This window comes from Trifolium pratense, linkage group LG2 (assembly GCF_020283565.1).
Source record: "Trifolium pratense cultivar HEN17-A07 linkage group LG2, ARS_RC_1.1, whole genome shotgun sequence".
Taxonomy (NCBI): Eukaryota; Viridiplantae; Streptophyta; class Magnoliopsida; order Fabales; family Fabaceae; genus Trifolium; species Trifolium pratense.
Genome location: NC_060060.1, coordinates 13,655,550 through 13,677,821, shown reverse-complemented (window position 1 = coordinate 13,677,821; position 22,272 = coordinate 13,655,550). Strand labels below are relative to the sequence as shown.

The window sequence follows — 22,272 nt, the reverse complement described above, 5'->3', positions numbered from 1 at the left end:
CAATTGCAAGGGATCCCTTCCATAAAATGAAGCTTAACCTATCATGACATATTGACATCACATTTAGCATTTCCTATGTCTGTTGGTGGCAATTAGAGTCATTATCGTTATGGTTGAGTGCAAATAGTCGTGTAGTCTTCTGACTTTATGATATGCCACACCACAATTTAGCACACGGATTCACCAACTTGATAGCTGAGCTCCCTTTTGTCAAAGGATCGTCATTTGCAAAGCAAAAATATGGTTTTCTTTTTTATTAAAAAATTATTATTATTTATAGCAACAGTAATTTTATGTGAATAAATGTTAAGCATAACCCCCTTTTTAAAATTTATTTTAAATTTAAAAATAAACTTTGTAAAATGAAGATAATTCAAAAATAAAGTTGATAAATTATCCTCACTGATTCATGATGCTGATGACTGGTTCTGAAGAGCTTGGAGAGGAGAGGTGATCTGGACCAAAACGATGGAAGATGTAGGCATTTACTGCAGTTATGGAGGTTGGCTACAGCATCGTGGATGGGCAGTGACTATGACTCCAAACATGCTGTAATTCTCAGCTTCTAGTTCTACTGCTATACATCAGTGTAAAATAATCAGATCAAGAAGTTTCACAATAAGCGTCGTCCAGATGTCCACGACTATATAACTGACATTTTAACAAATACAATTCAATGCTGCAAGATCAACTAGCTAACTAATTTCACTGTTTTCCCCTTTTCTCTCGAGGCAAAATTATGAGTATGATTAGCTGTATGACATTGAAAGAACTAAACCAGAGTTGCTATATTGCAAGTTCTAAAATTTGATTTGCTAATCTCTTGTGGAAGAATAAATAGGGGATTCTGATATTTGCAAGTCTTTCTTTTGCCACCGGGCATGTTTACATATGATCACAGAGGTTGTCACTTCAACAGCTCGCAAGTATTCAGCTTGAATACTCTATCATCCCTTGTGTTTAATAACAAGAGTCCATTCGATATTAGCTAGATCCTAGATATGATGGTCTAAAAGATTACAAGTGTAAAGCAAAAGAACGCACTAGCACTGCAACTATACAATAAACTAGAAACACCGACCTTCAAAAATTACCAAAGAATGAATGATAGACGAGAAATCATATTGTTAATATCCTAAACATCTAAGCATCTAATCAAACAGATGCATTGACATACTCTATGCACTCACAAATATACTGTTGGAGGAAAAGACTTATACAAAACTCAAACCATCAGCAACACCGACAAGTTGCAAGATCCGAGCATGTGTATGGCCTTGACTTTTCCTCTATTTCTTGTGGGGTAGGTATTCGTTCTAAACCAAGTGAGCAGCAGAAGTTGTGTAAATTTCTACAAATTCCTTTACTGAAAGGATGCACTCTTTCTGGAATTGCCCTGCAGATTAACATTACGTGTTTAACATAGATATCCCGAAAACACAGAAATCTAGCCATTTACCATCAACATACACACAGAAATCTAGCCATTTACCATCAACATACACATATAGCTGAAACATTAAAAGCAACACAATAATTACAAAAACAGAATCGCATTTCGTCAAAATGTTGTCCTTAGACGTTTAAGTTAAAAATATGAAATAATAAAAAAAACATCAGGGGTCTACTTATCTTTACCTTAGATAAGGAATCCGTCTTCTCCTTACAAGTTCATAGGTAGTCTGATTTGTCACAATTAGATAACTGTAAAAAGACAAAAACAGTGATGTTAACTATAAAGTCATCATTGTGGTAAAGCGCCAGAGTATGAGAGGAAGAACAACATTGATATTTTATTTCACGTATGGTTATATTTACAGAATGAACTACTGATATTTAGATTAGAGGCAAATGGTAGAAAATTCGTTCAACAACTTATAAACCAAAAGGTCATTCTGCTATACATCCTTTTTTAAACACTTGGTACATATTTCCTAGCCATTTCTTCTAAATATCGATTCTCAAAACCTCCCAAATACCATAAATTGGACTCTGAAATCAAGATAACTGAATCTAAGTAAACTCCTTGAAAGTTGAAACAAATATTTTATAGTCCAGAGATGAATCCATTTAGTCTTCGTTAGATAAAATGCATGGTTTTTTTATCGTGCAGCATATAGGTGATGGAATGAAAACATTCAAATAGATAACACCAAAATGTATAGAACACAAAAGCAGGAATGCTGGTACCACAGGTAGAGTAATAATAATTGATATTTCACACACAAGGATCAAGATCAAATAATGGTACCACTTGTATTCCTGACATAGAATCCTCCCCCAATTAAAAAAAAAAAAAAAAAAAAAAAAAAAAGAACAGAAGCAGAAGGAATTTTAAACAATGAAGAATTTGATAGGTTTGAAAGGAGACCTCCTATTAAGAAGGGATCAAAACCCCAGAAGTCCTTCTAACAGAGTAACAAACTACAGTTAAGTGGTTATCGATAGGGAGAAGGACAATATAAGGCAAGTAAGGTGAGAGAGCTGGCACTCAGATAATCAGAAAAGTAAGGCAAGAAGGACAATATAAAGCAAGTCCAGGTCTCCCAAAAATGCTGGCATTCTTTCCTTCATTATAATTCTGAGGGAAGGTAGTTCTGGACCCCACTGGTGTGGGTTGGGATTGGGGTTAACTCAGTAAAAGATTTATTCATTCTATTTGATTTCTGATTCAATTTCTATTAGAATTGTACAAAAAACTGTGTAAGTATCTTACAGTTACAGGTAAGGAACAGAAGCAAATACATATAAATGCAAATTGATGCAAGATACATTTTATAACATAAATAATTACAAGCATTACCTATGAAATAGCAGTAGGAGAAGCAGAAAGATAAGGCAAACGGCCAGAGTGATTAAGAGTAGTATCATGATTGCATCTTGCCACCTGACAGCCAGAAAGTTGAGCATCGAATTTCAGATTACAAAATGTACAGATAGAAGGAGGATTAGACTTTCTTCCTTTGGATTATGGAAGAATTCATAATAAAGTACAAGTGGAATGCTAGCAACATACTCTATCAAAGTATCATTAGGTGAATTTCATGCGAGTCTCACTAAATATAAAGCCCTGGTTATCTAGTAGACTGACACAAAACTCAACCAATACGAAAAAATATGATAAAAAGGATAGTAAGGAGAGCATGTTCCTATTAGAACAGAAAAAGTCTAGAATCATCACCAATATTAATTTATCTGATTTTTATCCCTGATGACCACCAACTTAAGCCAGTAACATTACCTTGGTGATTGGTGTCAAGGAATCACCCTCTACACTCATGAGGGTATGACTACAGATCCCCCCACCCAAACCCCTGATATATGTGTCAACTTTCTGAAGGGGGGATTTGACAAATAAAGATTTTCCATCATTTTTATTTTAGTGAGTCTATGAGTTTCAACGTTCATCCTAAATCATTCAAAAGAAATCATACCAAACACTTGTAATGTGAGCCTTCAGGTGTGAAATATAAAAGAAGCCAGTCCAGATGCACACTGCAGTCTCTTCACAGAGGTACCACCTAAGGTATTTTGAAAGAAATAAGGAAATTTTGTAGTAAAAGATATATATTTATATGACGTTACAAAAGAACTGATAAAATTAATGACTTCATTGCCCAACTCTGACAAATTATTGTTACATGGAGAACATAAGCTAAAATCCCAGTTCATCATTTCTACAGGTGTAGTAAAGCTGTTAAGAAGTACATTAAGGTGCTTTCACACACATACATATACATGTTGCTTAAAAGCCATCTATAAATATTAATCCAGATAGTACTTAGTAGGACATAAAACTCAATAGGAAAATAAAAGCACATATGATGTAGAAATAAAATAAATGAATAATGCAAGGATAACATGCTCAAGTCAATTTTCTAAGTAGGATTCTAAGTTTATTAAACTTATTTCTATTTTTGTAAAGCAAATGAATAGTGATGCATATTGCAACTAGAAAATTGTGAATCATGAAATAAACAAACAAAGACACTCTACTGATAATTTGTGATGAACAATTGCATTTCCAGGACGCTTATACTTCAGCTAAATATCACTAGTAGTAGTTCAAAAAAATATCATCAAGCTAATATTACATTTTTGGTAAAAATGAAATTTCATCTCAACATTATTAACTCACCAAAATTGACAATGATTACCCTGACCAATGCAATTTCCAAGCCAAACACAGTGGTGATCAAATTGAAGAATACATTTGTCGCAATCATGACAATGCTTTGCTCGTGGAGGCTGCATAATGGTCATCAACAAAATAATTGAGCATCAAAATCAAGAAGATAAATTATTAGTACACAAAAGATAGTAGGAGACGTGTCCAGTATTCCTGGTACATAAAAAAAAAAAAAAAAAAAAAAAGCGCCTAATGTGCTGAAAGTAATATATACTATAACATAGGGAAAAGGCAATTTGTATAGTGAAGCACAATACATCATTTAGATTTTGATGGAAATGTTGCTTTCTCATGCTTATCGCATACAGTCCTGCATGACAAATTCATTCTAGAATTTTTACTGAAATTAAACAATTTCTTTTGGTCGAAAGTCGAAACTAACAACACAAAACTAAGTGTTGACTTCAAGCTACCTTCTTTCTCTTACAAGGCAGGAACAATTTACATCAAAAACCAATACACAAAAACGGTTGTACAGATACAAGATAGGAAATAGCAACTGGGAAAGTTCAGCAAAATTATTTATAATCTGATGTGATGACTATGCTTAAGTATTCAATAAAGATACTTTAAGACATGACAAGGTATTCTTATTGTAGAATCATATGTCTGAATGTTGTGTGTTATAAGTGCACACATGGCTCTTATTTATAATCACATATTACTTATTAGGGTATACAAGGATCAATCATAATTACATATAAGAATCAATCAAATCCCTGATTTCTAGTAACTGCTAATTGATTATGGTGAGTACTAAAACCATCAAACAAATGCCACGGTATCACTGTAATACTATGCATTGCAGCAATTAAATTACATATTGCTATCTGTAATACCTGCTCCACACTGCAGTAACTGCAAGTCCATGTTCTGCAAGGAAACAATAAATTCATAAAAAAATTAATCAACAGTGTATGGAATCAGAGATCATATAGATGGATATCAACCTGACTGCTGATCCAGGAGGATACAACTCTGCCACCAACTTTGACCAATATGTTCCATTACTTCCTGCAACATTTTTTCCAGTCTGATTTCCCTCGATGGAAATTATGAAGCTCCCATTTTTGCTTGAAGCTGGTTGACTTTGCTTAAGCATTCGGAAATTGAATGTAAATAGTTAGATCAGAACCAAAACATAAATTTACTTCACATGTTATCAGATTCTTATTTTTAATGATAAATAAGATGGTTTCTAGTGAAAGATGGTTTTTTACTTTGATGTTTCTGGTGTCTTCGTGTGTACTACATTTCTCTTATTAACCTCTTTCATGGCTTCAATGACATAACTGTACATTAGAAAGTAGCAAAGGAAAATAAATCACATCAGGAAGATAACTAATTTCACCGTAAGGATTTCAAAAAACACCATTCCTCATCACAATCAGTATTCATTTCACCATAAAGAGATAAATTGTCTAATTACCCTGGATTGGAAACAGATGTAGCAAAGTATTGTACTAAAGTAACAAAAAACAGCAGCAAGTATAAAGCAGTGTACCTGAAACAAAATCAAGTCAAAAATAGAAAGTATTAAAATTAAGCAATTATATAAAACTGCTTGGAAGCACTGAATCATACATTCATTAGAATTTTGCTTAGTTTCTAAAGATTGATCTACAAGTGATAGATTTTATTCATAATTCAGCACACTGCTCATATTACTTGACTGATGCGAGGAAAGAATATGTTGCAATATGTCCATCACAAAAGGATCATTGTAATTAATTTCTTCAGGAGACACAACAAGCAACTAACAGACGCATTATAGACATACTTAATCTTCATTTCATCACTTGTATAGTTGTCAAAATAATATATATAAAAAATTTGATTGTACTCCTTCCGTCTCAAAATGAGTGTCACTTTAGCTAAAAAATTGTTTTAAAATGAATGTCAGTTACACTTTTCAAGATAGAATTATTATTTTACTTCCAATTGTACCCTCTAATTAATTGAGTGTACACTACTTCCAAAGCATTACACCAACAATTAATAAAATTAGTTTAGTAAAATTATGATGTATTTTGACAACATCACTGCATTTATTAATTTGTGTACAAAACCTTAAACGATATTCATTTTGAAACGGATCGAGTATTTAAGAATTCATTGCATGTCGGGTTAAGCTGTGTTTTGAACAAGCTTGAGTACTAGTCAGTTAAACTAAGGTGAATTTTGGATTGGTTTCTTGTTTACAAGAACATTTTAAGTTAGAATATATTTATGACCTGTAAGCTTATGGATATTCATGGACAAATTAAACGAGTTTCTAAACAAAAGTTAGATGCCTAATTTCAACTTATACTAAAAGCTTTTGTCAAAACAAAAAAAAAAACTTATACTAGAAGTTATTGTACAAAAATATCATAGCTATTACAAGATTTCTCTAAATAGGAGTATTTCCATTTTCACAACTGTCTTCACTAAACTGCAACCTAATCTACAAAATCCAAAAATGCCACTTCAATTTTGGCATAGTGTATTCTACTTCTATCATATAATAACACTAACACAATGATGTAAAGTGTAAACAAAAACCTACCACGGTTCTTTCTTAGTCTTCTCAATCAAATCTTCATCAAATAAGAAGAGAACACCGGCATAAATCAGATGAACCAACAACAAAACCAGCTTCAAGCACGTCGTAGACCTTCGACCTAATTCGCGTTCCGAAATTCAGCAAACAAATAAACAATTACACCAGAAAATTTCCAGAAAAACGAAATTCATACTACTCATTCACAGCATTCACAATTCAGCATATGCAAAATCGAATTAAACAGAAATTCAACAGTAAAAACAATAAATCGAGTAATAAATCAACTAAATAGGTAACAAAACAGAGTGTAAAAGAAGAATAATCGAAACGAACCAGGATCAGCGAGGCAAGGAAAAATACGGCAGCATAGATCCATAGGTTGATCCAAAATAGAAGTTGAAGGACGGCAAATATCGAGGATCGTCATCGACGGGAAGAGGAAAGTATTTGCATCGGAGATGAGAGTTTGTTTGTTAGTTTCCCGGGAAAACAAAATTTTCTCGAGAAAATGAATGAGTCACAGGTGTCGAAGAAAGCGAAAGAGGTGAAGTGTGTGTATGTAACTAAAACTTGAGAAAGAGTGGGTGCGTAGTGCGCATCCTGCGTGTTGTTTAGTGCAATCTATCGGTCTTTCTTTCAGTTCCAGAATGATTGATGATGAGATGAAGCTGGTGTAAGACTGTTAGTTGTTGTTATTTTATTTTAACCTTTTTTTTTATTGATATAAAGTTGTTATTTTACATTATTATGAATGAAATACTGTTAATAAATGGGCATTTTAATTTTTTTTTTCTTTCTTAATGGTGAAGTATGATAAATTTGGTTTTAAAATTTGTTCAAAATAGTAATTTAAAGTTTAAACATTAAATTAAGAAATATTAATGTTATTAACTAGTTATGAACCCGTGCGAGCACGGGTTGAAATTGCTTGATAATTTTGAAAAAATTAACGACGACATATAAAATAAGAAAATATAAAATAAAATGTAAAGTTGGTTTTGTGATTGAAGATACTAGATAGGGCAGTTGTCTCGGGCTAATAAGTTGGCTTATTAGTTCATGGGTTTCGATGAATTGGAGCTCACCCAAATTTAACCAGATTTTTTAGATTATCCATTTTTACTGTACCCCGCAAATTTATCAAAATACATTTGTCCGCTACTTTAGTAGCGGACACCACCTAAAAGCACTCTACATTTATAACACCTGCTACTTAAGTAGCGGATGTTATAATTTTAAAATTTTCATATTTATAACGTCCGCTACTTAAGTAGTGGAAGGGTAAAATAGAAAATACGCAAAAAATTTGTAATGTAGGAAAAAGTAAATCTCCATATTTTTTGGCTTAAGCCCATATAAAAATTGAGTTGGGCCACCTAGATTATTAGACTTTCGACTGGCCCATTATAAAAAAATTCCATTTTTGTAAAAATAATAACAATAAAAACATAAAAATTCATATAATTGAAAATTATTATAAAAAATCTAGTTAACTGTGTAAGCTTAATAAAAAGGATTATATTTATCTTTTTTTTTTTTTAAAAAAAAAAGGTTATATTTATCTAAAACTTTTTTAAAAATTAAGTTTATACTTTATTATTTTGTTTTAATTTTTTTATAGGAATCAAACTAAAGTTTAATTTATATTTAGCGCTGATGTAAAAATATTTACACTAGCATACAATTATATCTCAATAAAATTGATAATTACGAGGAACTATACATTAAAATGACATAAAAAGATTGAAAAAACATTATTGTTGCTGCTTGTGGTAGGGAGTTGCGAGTACGTGGGTTGTATCTGTGTTGACAGGCATAGTCCCCCTCGTGTAATTATTTATTTTCTCCTTTCTATTTAATAATATGAGATATAACCTTTCAAAAAAAATAATATGAGATATAGATAGAGGATGGGGAAGGATAGGGAAGCCGACACGGTTGGTATGTCTATCTTTACTTTAATATCTAGACACTCTTAATTTATAAAAAAAAAACATAAAAAAATTGAATAAACGAAAGAAGAAAAAAATGAAATGGGTCGAGCTCCTTCTTTAGGTAAAATCTTGGTCCGTTCTAGTGATGTTTTTGGTTCCATATTGTGTCATTTTTTATTTTTTTACATATTTCTAGTTTGTGATTTTAAACTAAAAGGAATAATTTTTTTGCCAATTCGACCGCCTAATCTAGTTCGAAAGCCAGTTGTGACGTCAAGTGATTCCAGCCTCTTCTCGATCGCAATTGCAGGCGATCGAACTGTGATTTTCCCTACAATGAATATTTTTTTATGTTATTTATGGTTTAAATAGATAACTGTACAAAAATAAATTAAATGAATATAATTGTTTTAAATTTTATATTTTTTTGTCAGAGGTTCATTTTTAATATTCAAAGAAGTCACTAACGACTATGTATCCATTTAAATGCATCCACTTTGATGAGATGTAGTTTAAAGGGGAAACACCTACGTGTTGTTGAGTTTTATTGTTTTCATAAGAGAAAAGCTAACATGTACAAAGATAGTAATTTAATATAAAAAATTGTGCATTTTATCCTTTTTTGATAAAGCGCACATTGTGTAAGAAATTAATGGGAAATAAAATATTTGGCTTTAATGTTAACAGATTGTGGTAATTAAACTCAAATGAATAAACTCGAATGAATAATGAGTTTTAATTAAAAACTAGTTATTATGAAAATACACAAATCAAGTAGTAATTAAACTCAAATGAATAATGAGTTTTACTTGAAAATTAGTTTAAAGACTCGTGCGTTCGCACGGTCATTAACTTTAATTTGATATTTAAGTTTATCATTATATTAATGTAGAAAACTTATTTAGAATAAAATATTTTTTTGACTTATTTAGAATAAAATATTTAAATTTTTTATAAAATATTTTTAAATTAAATTTAAGTGAAATTATTTTGTTATTTTTTGTAAAATTTATTGATCCAATTTTTTATGTTTCAGAGACAAATAATGATCTCGTATATATTTTTTAATCGAAAATTAAAAAATTTATTAGAAATATCTAGGGTAATTTAGTAAATTTGATAGTAATTAAATTTATTTTATTATTATTAATAGTTAGTAGTAAATTTCGTAGTAATATTATTTATTTTATTTTTGATGAAAAAAATTGTTTTTGTTTTTTTTTAATATAGTTATTGTTTATTTTACTATTTCTATATTCCTATTTTTATATATCCAACTTAATTTTTCTATATTTTTTGCATAATATGTTTTTATTGTTTTTTTTTTCCTATTTTTATACATAGTTATATCTAATATGTTTTTTCTATATTTTTTTATTTATCTTATATTCTTTTTTATGTTTTTTTTGTAACATTGATAATCAATTTTAATATATTAATAATAGACTAGTTATTCGGAAGAATTTGAATTTAATTGTTAACCATATTTAGTTGTTTCTATTTAATGGATGAAAAAAGGATGAAATTCCTCTTAATTACTTAACTATCCATCTAAAAAATGAAGATGCCTTCCATGTCCATTAATAACAAGATGTTGACAACAGCTAAAGCAAAAGAACAAATAAAATGTAACAAGATCTAAAGTAAACAAAAGGCAACCATTCTTTTCGTCCTTTTTCTTTTTCTTTCTACACAATAATATAATATTCACATATGACATATCTATGACCCCTCCATAACTATTTTAGATACAAATTATTGTCCGATCTTAATCCAACAACTCGAAATCCACGGCTAGAGTTAACTCAACCAAACTCTAAACCCTATGAGATACACCTCATTGAGTAAGTGGTCACTGGCGAATCTAGTGCCGGAGTAGTACCATAAACCCTAGCATGATCACTCTCCAATCCATAATCCATCATCGGACGATACTCCAAATCTTCATCATGATCATATACGAACTCTGGAATCTCCACTTCATTCCTCCTCACGTTTTCCCATAGATAACCAATCCTGCTAATATACCTTAGCTTCCTGTACAACCTGCCACACCCAATCAAAACCCAACAAACAATTAATAATTAATAACAAAAATATAAACATGAAATTTCGGGTTAAAATTCAATTTAATGAAAAAAATTAAATAATAGTAATTTTATGAGATTAGGAATTTTCTTACCCAGCGTTGAAGAGAAAACGGCCAAAAGTAGCGAGAAAAAGACGAGACTGTAAACCAGGATGAATAAAATAAACCGCTTCTAAATTCTCTTTCACGTTAGCCGGAATCGCGTCGTAGATCGATCGGAGAGATGAAATTCCGGCAAAATTCTCGCTCCTCTGAACACCAGTGTGAACATACAACACCGCGAATTTCTTCTTCCCTAGTTTCGGGAAAATCCTCTCTTCCAAATACTTCTTCAGAACATCAACGCTAACCAATCGCGCTAAATCACAAAATCAACAAAAAAAAATTAAAAAAAAAAGGGAAAAAATCGGAAAAACAGAGAGGTTTGTGATTTTTAGTTACCAGGGAAGAATTTTCCGATAATGCGGAGGATCTTGCGGCCATGCTTGTCTCTGCCTTTGATCTTGAAAACTTCTGATTTTTCAAGCAATTCTTCTTGTTCAAGTTCAGTTATGGTGGAACTCATTTTTTTTTTTTCGGATAAGAAGAGGAAAAAAAAAATGCTACAGTAGAAGATTGTGGATCGTGATGATTGTGATGGTAAATTGAGAAAGATAGAGAAAGGGATAACACAATTTATAAGGAATGATGAAATTAACGTAATAATTAATTAATTAGATTAATTAGAAAATTAGCGAGAAGAAAAAGGAAAGTAATTAGAAAAAGAAAACTGAAGAAAAAGAAACGAATTTGCGGTTGCGCGGTCATTGGGAATATTCGGAAGCATCTTCCATTTTTTTGTGGGGTCCACTGAGTGTTATCTTGGATTGCGATCCGGATCAGTATTCAGAGGCGATCGTGACCGTACGTTGGTTTGATTTGGAGGGACATGATTTAATGATTAATTTGTTAATTTGAGATTAATTATGGTTATTGGTTAAGGAAACCATGGTCGCGATCGCGTGGTTTGTGTTTGTCTGGTTGCAATAATTGTACTTGTATGTGATTGGTGTGATCGTGTTTCTTGAACAGAATTTTTCGGATTATTTTTTTGACTAAATAATTTATTGGATTATCATTCATTTTGAATGAGGTGGAGGGGTTTTATTAAACTAACTTATCTGTTTATTTTGACGTAGTAGTAGTATCTTCTATTTGACCGCTTTTCAAATTTTATAATTTCTTTTTTAGGTAGAGATTTCTTTTTTAACTTTACATTTGATTTTTTAAATAATAATTTTTTATTAAATGTAAATTTTTATGTTTGAATACTAATTTTAAAGATTTTTTTTATTTACTTAACTAATTTTAAATATGTTAGCAAACTACATAAATGTAAGAGTGGAGATCTATATTGAGTTTAGCAGATGTACTGGTGTAAGGTTGGGTAAGAGGTAAACATGTATATATGGACTTGACTGGAGTTTCTCCACTTGTGAGATTGACGACTGAAGATTTTACTGTAGGACAGACGACCCTCAAAGCTACTTCAAGTAAAGTGGTCAAACATAAGAGAGCGTGCTCTGACAATTATCATATATTTATACCTTTTGTGTTTGACACTTTCAGTTTTCCACCACGAGAGACCGTGACTATTTTGAAAAGAGTTCAAAGAGTCATGCATTGCAATGCGGTGTCTCTTAAGTCTCAGGATGTGGTGTTTAACAGAGTTGGTTTTGTCATTCAAAAAGATATAGCGGCGCAGCTTGTTACCCATTTACCTTTCACTCAAGTGTAATTATTTCCAAAAAGAATTAATAAATGTAAGAGAATCATATATTTACTAAAACAATCTTAATAACCAATGGTGTATATATAGTTACCATGTGGAAGATATTAAATCTGAGAGAATTAATCACCTCATGTATAATTTACACCGAAAAGAGTAAGCTGTGATATTTCATCATTCATTAAGAGAGAAATATATCAAAATTTTAAATGAAATGACTTTCAACGATGATAATTACATTTTACCCTCATGTGTAAATTACACATAAGATAATTCACCTGCTTAAATGTGATGACATTAATTTCTTATAGCTTAATAACCAATGTTATGGGTTCGATCGCTGAACTGAGATACTCGCTCTACATTAAAAAAAGAAAGGGGAAAAAGTTAATGTTGTATTAAAAATTGAAAAAAAAAAATAGGATTATTTTTTGTAAAATGGTCTATTATTTTTGGAGGGAAGGAGTATATGGTTTTTTTTATGCAAAATTTATGTGTGTTTTTTTTTACGCCCAAAATTTTATCCGATTAATCCAAGGAAATTTTGTGTTATAAAACTAAATATTTTTTTATCTTTTCTTTAATAGTTTAGTTTATTTTTTGTTAAGTAGTTGAGGGACTAAATTCACACTTTAAACACTGAATAATGAAGAATATGAAATCCGAATTCCAACTCCTACAAATAATATCTATGATAGCTGCTAATTGAGCTACACTTACAAGATATCAATAGTTTAATTTTTGAGATTTTGGTGGCCTAGAGCAAACCTAAAATTTTAGCCACTGACGTACCACCAGCCCCATTCAAATCCAACCTCAAGCAATCCTTTCCGGCATCACTAAACTATATAGTCTATAGTATAGATATTAGTAAAGGGGTTCAAGATCAAGACACTGTTTGATTCAAATCACAATATATTTGTTATATTGAACTTGTCAAGCCAATTTAATTCATATTCTTGACATGTTTTTATATAAAATCACAATGGTAGAATTAAAAGGATATGTGACAACAAAAATATGCCTTTCATAGACTCAGAACTTGCCATGAAAAGTATGTGGCCAACCAACCAAAATTCTGCCTCCAATATATAGGCAAGTTCTTGGTATGATGCAGTTAACTCATTACATCTAAACATTACTATTAGATCCTTAATTAGTTTCAACACCTTGGCTCTCATTAACATAATTGATTATGGAAAATTTGAGGGAGCATGAGATTGAGGACAATATGTCAATGTCACCTCTGTCTGTCGGTTCCATGCAGATTGCAGGAAGCAATGGCTTTGGTCACAGCATGGAGTTCATGTCTCAGGCATACCTTCTTAATAAGAGATTGGTATACAAGTTCCTTTTTTGAACAAAGTTTGCAGATCATCATATACGGTACTAATACATTATGTTGTAAGTTTCAATATATTTTCTTTTAAACCCTAGAGTTGATCATGTTAATCATCAAGAAAATACTTTAGCCATAAGCGGAAGCGTACCTGAGGTTGAGTTCGCCATAGGTGATGATCAAAGGTCACGGGTATGTGTGATCTTCCAACCGCAGAATTCCTTATTGGCTCCTGAAACCTCCTCTGATGGGGATGAAGAGAGAACTTTTGTATGAGCGCCGTTTTCACGTTATTCTGCAATTGGGGACCATAACCCCTATAAATAACCTTAGGGTTATTTCCTATTTTTCAATTTTCTAATTTGGCCCCTCATCAAATTAGATATTGACTTATGGTATCTACACAATAAATTGTCTTTCATGATATTTATGCTTTTAGCCATAGACTTATATATTATTAATTAGACCACTGATGCTTTGGCTAATTACATAATGGCCCTAACACATGTAACATTACAATTGTGACCCAAAAATCCTAACAATCTCCCACTGGTCACATATGTAATTGTATACATGTGTTAGACTTTATGAGCTCAAAAATTTGCCATTATATTCCTTAAGCATATCCAAATTATCTCGTCCATTAGTCATGTCAATATGTAGAACCAAGGTGATTTTCGTTATATCAATCATAACTAAACCCATCAATGATCACCAATAGTGACACAACTAAATGACATAGATCCATCATGAAATGTGTAGCATGAAAATCACATGAAGTTGGTCTGTATATGTCAATTTTCAACTGGTCCTACTTTACTTCAGTAAGATCATTCAATGACTTTATTGTACAAAATGCAAACTGCTGAATAACAAACTTTATTGATCAAAACAAAAATAAAATCCAAAGTTATAGTATGCATACATAATACCAAACATAGAACATAAAATTCATAATTGACTAACTCCCACTAAACCAAAGACTCCTCTAATGGTAAAACACCCATGCGAGCAGTGTGCTCGTGAAAGACCTTGGGTGGAAGACCTTTTGTGAGAGGATCTGCAATCATGGAGTTTGTCCCTAAGTGTTCTATGGAAATCTGTCCATTTTGTACCCTTTCCTTGACAACTAGGAACTTGATGTCAATGTATTTTGACTTGGCCGAGCTCCTATTATTGTTGGAATACAGGACGGCTGATTTGTTGTCACAGTATAATTTAAGTGGTCTTTCAATTCCTTCCACAATTCGCAGCCTAGTGACAAGATTTCTCAGCCAAATCCCATGGTTGGATGCCTCATAACATGCTATGAACTCTGCTGCCATGGTGGATGAAGCCGTAAGAGTTTGCTTGGCACTGCGCCAAGAAACTGCACCACCAGCCAACATGTAGATATAGCCCGAAGTGGATCTTTTACTGTCTTGGCATCCTGCATAATCTGAGTCAGAGTATCCAGTGATCTCTAACTGGTCTGACCTCCTGTATGTGAGCATATAGTCTTTTGTTCTCTTTAAATACCTCATAACCTTTTTGGCTGCTTTCCAATGATCCATTCCTGGATTGCTCAAATATCTGCCTAACATCCCAACTATGAACGCAATATCCGGACGCGTACAAACTTGGGCATACATCAGACTTCCTACAGCTGACGCGTAAGGAATCTTTTGCATTTCTTGAATTTCTAAGTTTCCTTTTGGGCACTGACTGAGACTAAATTTGTCTCCCTTAGCAATTGGATTATCCCCTGGTTTACATTCTTGCATACCAAACCTTTTAAGTACCTTTTCGATATAGTTCCTTTGTGATAATCCCAGAATACCTCGAGATCGGTCTCGATGTATCTGAATTCCTAATACAAAGGAAGCGTCACCAAGATCTTTCATTTCGAATGTTCTTGATAGAAATTTCTTGGTTTCGTGCAATATACCTATATCATTAGCAGCAAGCAATATGTCATCAACATACAAGACCAGGAAAATACACTTTCTCCCACTGAATTTTTGATACACACAATCTTCAACAATATTTACCTCAAAACCAAATGAGAGAACTACTTCATGAAACTTGTGGTACCATTGACGAGAAGCTTGTTTTAGTCCATAAATGGATTTTGTCAATTTGCAAACCATATTCTTTGAGTCTCCTGACACAAAGTTTTCTGGTTGCACCATATAGATCGTTTCATCAATGTTACCATTGAGAAATGCCGTCTTGACATCCATTTGATGGAGTTCCAAATCATAATGTGCAACAAGAGCCATGATTGTCCTAAAAGAGTCTTTCGATGAAACTGGAGAGAAAGTCTCTTTAAAGTCAATCCCTTCCTTTTGAGTATAACCTTTAGCCACAAGACGAGCTTTATACCTCTCCACATTACCGTTAGAATCCCGCTTGGTCTTAAAAATCCATTTGCAACCAATGGGTTTCACACCTTCTGGTAATGGGACAAGTTCCCAGACTTTATTGTCTTGCATGGACTTATACTCTTCCTTCATTGCTTCAATCCACTTTTCCGAGTTGGAATCCTGCATGGCTTGACGGAAGTTGATTGGATCATCTTCCATTGTACCATTATTCTCCTCATGTTCTTGGAGATAGATTACAAAATCATCCGGAATAGCATTTTTCCTTTCTCTAGTGGATCTCCGCAATTGTATTGGTTCTTGTATCACTTGTTCTTGAGGATCTTGAGTTTGTTCTTCATGAATTACCAAATCATCTTGAGTTGGAGGAATTTCAACAATGTCTTGTAGAGGTTCTGTATTTGCTTGATCAAAAGCAACTATATGAATCGGTTCTGGAATTGTTACTGATTCTTCCTCTAAGACAAAGTCTCTAACCTTATTCTTCCCCCCAAACTCAATATCCTCAAAGAATGTAGCCGTTCCCGTCTCAAAAATTGAATTTAATTTGGGATCATAAAATTTGTAGCCCCTAGATCTTTCAGAATAGCCAATAAAGTAGCTGCTCACTGTTCGGGAGTCCAATTTCTTTTCATTTGGCCTATAAGGCCTTGCCTCAGCTGGACATCCCCACACATGAAAATGTTTTAGACTAGGCTTTCGTCCAGTCCAAAGCTCATAAGGTGTTTTGGTAGCTGCCTTTGTTGGTACTCTATTTAATATGTAAGCTGCAGTCTTTAGTGTCTCTCCCCAGAGTGACTCTGGCAAAGTAGAATGACAAATCATACTCCTTACCATATCCTTAAGAGTCCGGTTTCGTCTTTCAGCAACACCGTTCATGCTAGGTGATCCTGGCATGGTGTATTGTGGGACGATTCCACATTCCTCTAGGTATTTGGCAAAAGGCCCTGGACGTTGTTCACCTGAACCGTCATATCTGCCGTAGTATTCACCGCCGCGGTCAGATTTGACTTTCTTAATTCTTTTGTTGAGTTGATTTTCAACTTCAGCCTTAAATGATTTGAACACATCCAATGATTGAGACTTTTCATGTATAAGAAATATGTATGCATATCTAGAATAATCGTCAATGAATGATATAAAATATTGTTGACCGTTCCAAGAAGGTGTCGGAAATGGTCCACAAATGTCCGTATGTATCAATTCTAAGACATCCGTAGCTCTATATGCACCAAATTTCTTTGTTTTGGTCTGTTTACCTTTAACGCATTCAACACAAACATCAAAGTTCGATAGGTCAATGGAATCTAAAATTCCATCAGATATTAGTCGTTCAACTCTATTTTTAGAGATGTGACCAAGACGCTTGTGCCATAATGTCCCTGAATTATTATTATCAATTTTACGCTTAGTACCACGTGATTCCACATTCAAGGATTCGCCATAGGTAGCTATTGTGTCAAGCAAATATAGATTATCATGACTCATAAGTGAACCAGTTCCAACAATATTTGAATTAAAAGACAACTTAAACATATTATTCCCAAATGAACACAAATAACCTGATTTGTCCAAATAAGAAACTGAAATTAAATTCCGTCTAAATGACGGTACAACAAAAGTGTCTTTTAAATCCAAATAAAATCCAGTACACAATAATAATCTAAAATGCCCCACAGCTTCCACCTCCACCGACTTGCCATCTCCAACATAGATGTATCTTTCAACATCATTTGGCTTCCGGTAGTTTAGGCAACCCTGCATTGAAACACTGATGTTAGTAGTTGCACCTGAGTCTAACCACCAAGTGTTTCTAGGTACTGAAGCTAAATTGACCTCAGAACAGACCAAAGTAAGAAATGTACCTTTCTTTGCACGCCAAGCGTGATATTTAGAACATTTCTTCTTCACATGTCCAGATTCTTTGCAAAAGAAACAATTTTCATCCTGTTTTTGTTTCTTTTGTGCTGGAACACTTGCAGCTTCATTCTTGGGCTCATGAGTTTTCTTTCTTTTGCCCTGGTCTTTAGAGGTGCTAGCAAAATGAGCACTTTCTGTTTTATCACGTTTCATCCTTTCCTCTTCTTGCACACAAAATGAAATGAGCTCATTAAGAGTCCATTTCTCCTTCTGACAGTTATAAGATATCTTAAACTGACCAAACTGTGCAGGAAGAGAAAGTAATACTAAATGAATGAGTAAGTCTTCAGACAGCTCAAGCTTTAGTGCCTTAAGTTTTGAAACGATATTCGACATGCTCATGATATATTCCCTTATGTTTCCTTTGCCTTGATACTTCATGGAAATCAAGTTCTGAAGAAGAGTACTTGTTTCCGCCTTATCGCTTTTCTTAAAGCGCTTTTCAATCTCAGCAAGGAAATCTTTAGCATTAGTTATATCTTCTGATATAGTACCTCTAAAGACCTCAGGAATGCCGCGCTTAATGATCATTAGACACATGCGGTTGGAGCGATCCCACTTCTCATAATATGCCCTCTGTTCAGAGGTAGCAGTTTCCGTAGGAGAAGTAGGCTGCTCCTTTCTTAATGCAAGGTCGAAATCCATGCAGCCAAGAACAATTTTCATGTCCTCTTTCCAGTCCTTGAAATTTGCCCCATTAAGGACCGGAACCGAATTCAGATTAGCAGATATTGAAGCAATTGTAGCTGAAAAGAACAAAAAATTAAACATTTAATTATACTCACATAAAGTGAAAACTGAATTATTAATTTGATCAAATAAAGACATAACCCATCTCAAGATACCTAGTGCACCATCAATATTGAGCCTTTTGACACTAATATTAACTGCTAGTGGTACTCTTGTTGTAACGATCAAACATTGATAATAAAAAACATGTCGAATAATAGACCCCTCTTTTGATTGATTTATTATTCACATGTAAAACCTTATAATTATCACACGTTTATCATCACAAGTGCACTTTTAATTCTGTAAAATAGTTACCTTCCTTTGGGCCGGTTAAATATTCACATAAGTTAGAAGCACACAACCTTTTATATTTCAAAATAAATTAATCTACACAAAAGAGGTTACTTTGGCAACGTTATGCTTCAATCAACTTATCTTTTAAAATATATATTTAAACTGTCAATTATTTGAACTAAAATGTAACCAAAGTTGCAAGTATAACTTGCGATTTCCATAATAGTACTTAAGTCTTGTTCCAATTCTTTTACATCCTTAAAAAAATAGAACAGGGTTTCTGAGTTTGACATTTAAACAAAAGTTGGAATTGAATTGAAACAAGAGCATTAGTACACTGAGTTACCAGAAAATTGGAGTTAAATCATAATCCAAATAGATAAATAAAAAACCACCAATATGCTTTATTGTACTGTTACGGCATTGGTACTAAGTTTGATTTCCAAAATTTGTTCATTAACAGAATAGAAAAACAGCACCAAATGGGAGACCTTAATTAGCTTAAAAAAAAAAAAAATTGGTATGTTTCATTCCGCAAAACTCAGAGAAAAATTAACGCAAATAACCATATGTCTGATATTTTGATCACAAACTGCAGATAAAGATACATAGTTGCACACCTAGCAAATTAATTGTGGTCTTTTATTTATCGGCGATGAACAAACAGGATAAAAAAAAACATACAGTTATATGATGAATTAAAATACACCAAACCTTAAAACAAAATCATGATTATCCCACAAACCGCCGACAAACAATAGACCGACACTGTCAATTTGTAATCAAAATAAAAGTATAGAGACTGAAACTGATCAAAATACATGCCGATCAAAACCAAATGGCACAAATTCTTATTTTCTAAATGATTAAACATGATAGCTCTGATACCACTTGTAAGTTTCAATATATTTTCTTTTAAACCCTAGAGTTGATCATGTTAATCATCAAGAAAATACTTTAGCCATAAGCGGAAGCGTACCTGAGGTTGAGTTCGCCATAGGTGATGATCAAAGGTCACGGGTATGTGTGATCTTCCAACCGCAGAATTCCTTATTGGCTCCTGAAACCTCCTCTGATGGGGATGAAGAGAGAACTTTTGTATGAGCGCCGTTTTCACGTTATTCTGCAATTGGGGACCATAACCCCTATAAATAACCTTAGGGTTATTTCCTATTTTTCAATTTTCTAATTTGGCCCCTCATCAAATTAGATATTGACTTATGGTATCTACACAATAAATTGTCTTTCATGATATTTATGCTTTTAGCCATAGACTTATATATTATTAATTAGACCACTGATGCTTTGGCTAATTACATAATGGCCCTAACACATGTAACATTACAATTGTGACCCAAAAATCCTAACATATGTAACTGTGGCTAGCGACAAGTTTGAGTCCGTTTTCTCATTTTCAGCCAGATAGAGAGCATACATAGGCTTCTTTGATCACATAGTTTTAAGAATTAAGAAAGCCAGATAACATTTCATCAAGTATATATGTGTAAGAAAGGTTTTATGCAACGGACAATCATCAAAGTTTGTAACAGAATTACAAACTCTCATCATTCATATCATATGATCACATATCAAAAAAATCAAAAGCATTTCATCATTCATCAAAATGTCTTCACAATCATTCTTGCTCACTATCATCCTCACTCTCATGCTCTGTATTTCAAAAGCATACATATATGATTATCTGGTCCTTTCACTCCAGTGGCCCCCTGCACTATGCAGGGCACAACCATGCACCAAATACCCAGCCACTCGTTTTGGTGTGCACGGGCTATGGCCTAATGTATACCAGGGAAATGATCCAGACTCATGTGGCTGTCAGTTTGGTGTTAGCTTTGATCCTAATGTGGTAAGTTATGTGAATTTGAGTGCATCTTAATTAAATTATTGTATTTATTAAGATGCACTCAAATTCATTAGGCCACATGAGTCTGGATCATTTCCCTGGTATACATTAGTCCATAGCCCGTGCACACCAAAACGAGTGGCTGGGTATTTGGTGCATGGTTGTGCCCGGCATAGTGCAGGGGGCCACTGGAGTGAAAGGACCAGATAATCATATATGTATGCTTTTGAAATACAGAGAATGAGAGTGAGGATGATAGTGAGCAAGAATGATTGTGAAGACATTTTGATGAATGATGAAATGCTTTTGATTTTTTTGATATGTGATCATATGATATGAATGATGAGAGTTTATAGAAATTGGAAGGAAAGAAAGGAATCTTAATTTGAAATATTTAAAGGGATGCTACTAGAAACTCATTCTTTAGTGAATGATTTTTAGACAGAATATTTTTTCTTACCATAAAGACCAACTACCGAGATTCTTAAACTCGTGAGAATCCGTTGCAATTACAGGCAAGACTCACACCAAACATATTTGTTTGAGAAAAAATGCTTCCAGCAAGAATACTGTTTACACAATGAGCAATGCGACTCTGACATCACCGCCAAAACCACCATATATATCAGTATTTTCAGAGGAAGAAAGTGTTATTCCAGGTTTTTCACAACCATTTTCTTATTAAAGGTTGTGATTTTAATTGGGTTTGGATGTGCTATGATGAAATGGAAAAATGGCTTTTAAGAGGAATGTGGGTTGGCTTGTGAACATGTACAACCCCTTCATACTGATCCCCAGTTCTGGTTTTTTGAACAAATTTTGGCATCAGTGGATGACTAACATGGATAATTTCCATTCATTCGATTTCGAGAAGGGATGCTATATAATGTAAATACATTCACAGTTTGAAATGCAAATGAGTTTGTTTTGCATATGCATATTCTTGCCAAGTCTGTTTACTCTATTTGTGTTGACTAACTATTACAGGCAGGCTGGAGGCAATGTTGCTTGAAGCAAAAGGTTCGTGGGACATGGCAGAAAAGGCTTACACAAGCCTTTTAGAGGATAATCCCTTTAAGAAAGCCAGATAACATTTCATCAAGTATATATGTGATCATATAGACTTGCAAAAAGTATGTTGGCATGTCAAAATAAGTCCCACATCGACATGAAGATTGTTTCCTAAGAAATGTGTTTCATTTTTTGAATTTTGAATTGAAACAAATGAAACACAT

At 33.1% G+C, this 22,272-nt stretch overlaps 3 protein-coding genes across 3 annotated transcripts; all 3 read right to left on the bottom strand.

The window, feature by feature from the left end:
• Nucleotides 1-788: 788 nt before the first annotated feature.
• LOC123905623 (protein S-acyltransferase 10) lies at nt 789-7,428 on the bottom strand. Its single transcript, XM_045955302.1, has 11 exons — nt 7,068-7,428; nt 6,738-6,852; nt 5,619-5,693; nt 5,410-5,481; nt 5,140-5,277; nt 5,029-5,062; nt 4,139-4,248; nt 3,435-3,521; nt 2,804-2,887; nt 1,639-1,704; nt 789-1,396 (listed from the first exon to the last, which is right to left on the bottom strand). Exons 1-11 carry the CDS (start codon nt 7,159-7,161, stop codon nt 1,234-1,236), a joined length of 1,038 nt encoding a protein of 345 aa, XP_045811258.1. The 5' UTR covers nt 7,162-7,428; the 3' UTR covers nt 789-1,233.
• Nucleotides 7,429-10,312: 2,884 nt separating this feature from the next.
• On the bottom strand, nt 10,313-11,549 carry LOC123905622 (ganglioside-induced differentiation-associated protein 2). Its single transcript, XM_045955301.1, has 3 exons — nt 11,199-11,549; nt 10,851-11,115; nt 10,313-10,714 (listed from the first exon to the last, which is right to left on the bottom strand). Exons 1-3 carry the CDS (start codon nt 11,320-11,322, stop codon nt 10,492-10,494), a joined length of 612 nt encoding a protein of 203 aa, XP_045811257.1. The 5' UTR covers nt 11,323-11,549; the 3' UTR covers nt 10,313-10,491.
• A 5,173-nt stretch (nt 11,550-16,722) lies between these two features.
• Nucleotides 16,723-20,540, bottom strand: LOC123905621. The gene is made up of 3 exons (XM_045955300.1): nt 20,153-20,540; nt 18,093-18,893; nt 16,723-17,985 (listed from the first exon to the last, which is right to left on the bottom strand). The coding sequence occupies exons 1-3, from the start codon at nt 20,169-20,171 to the stop codon at nt 17,957-17,959; spliced, it is 849 nt and encodes a 282-aa protein (XP_045811256.1). The 5' UTR covers nt 20,172-20,540; the 3' UTR covers nt 16,723-17,956.
• Between the last annotated feature and the right edge of the window lie 1,732 nt (nt 20,541-22,272).

What these genes read in the sequence shown, in the direction of transcription:
- LOC123905622 (XM_045955301.1), bottom strand. Translation starts at nt 11,322, where the DNA reads ATGAGTTCCACCATAACTGAACTTGAACAAGAAGAATTGCTTGAAAAA. An exon ending in TATCGGAAAATTCTTCCCTG is followed by an intron (nt 11,116 to 11,198) that starts GTAACTAAAAAT and finishes TTTGTGATTTAG; the next exon opens with CGCGATTGGTTAGCGTTGAT. An exon ending in CGTTTTCTCTTCAACGCTGG is followed by an intron (nt 10,715 to 10,850) that starts GTAAGAAAATTC and finishes TGGGTGTGGCAG; the next exon opens with GTTGTACAGGAAGCTAAGGT.
- LOC123905623 (XM_045955302.1), bottom strand. Translation starts at nt 7,161, where the DNA reads ATGACGATCCTCGATATTTGCCGTCCTTCAACTTCTATTTTGGATCAA. An exon ending in TCCTTGCCTCGCTGATCCTG is followed by an intron (nt 6,853 to 7,067) that starts GTTCGTTTCGAT and finishes AACGCGAATTAG; the next exon opens with GTCGAAGGTCTACGACGTGC. An exon ending in GCTCACATTACAAGTGTTTG is followed by an intron (nt 2,888 to 3,434) that starts GTATGATTTCTT and finishes TCTGGCTGTCAG; the next exon opens with GTGGCAAGATGCAATCATGA.
- LOC123905621 (XM_045955300.1), bottom strand. An exon ending in CGCTTGGCGTGCAAAGAAAG is followed by an intron (nt 17,986 to 18,092) that starts GTACATTTCTTA and finishes GTTTCAATGCAG; the next exon opens with GGTTGCCTAAACTACCGGAA.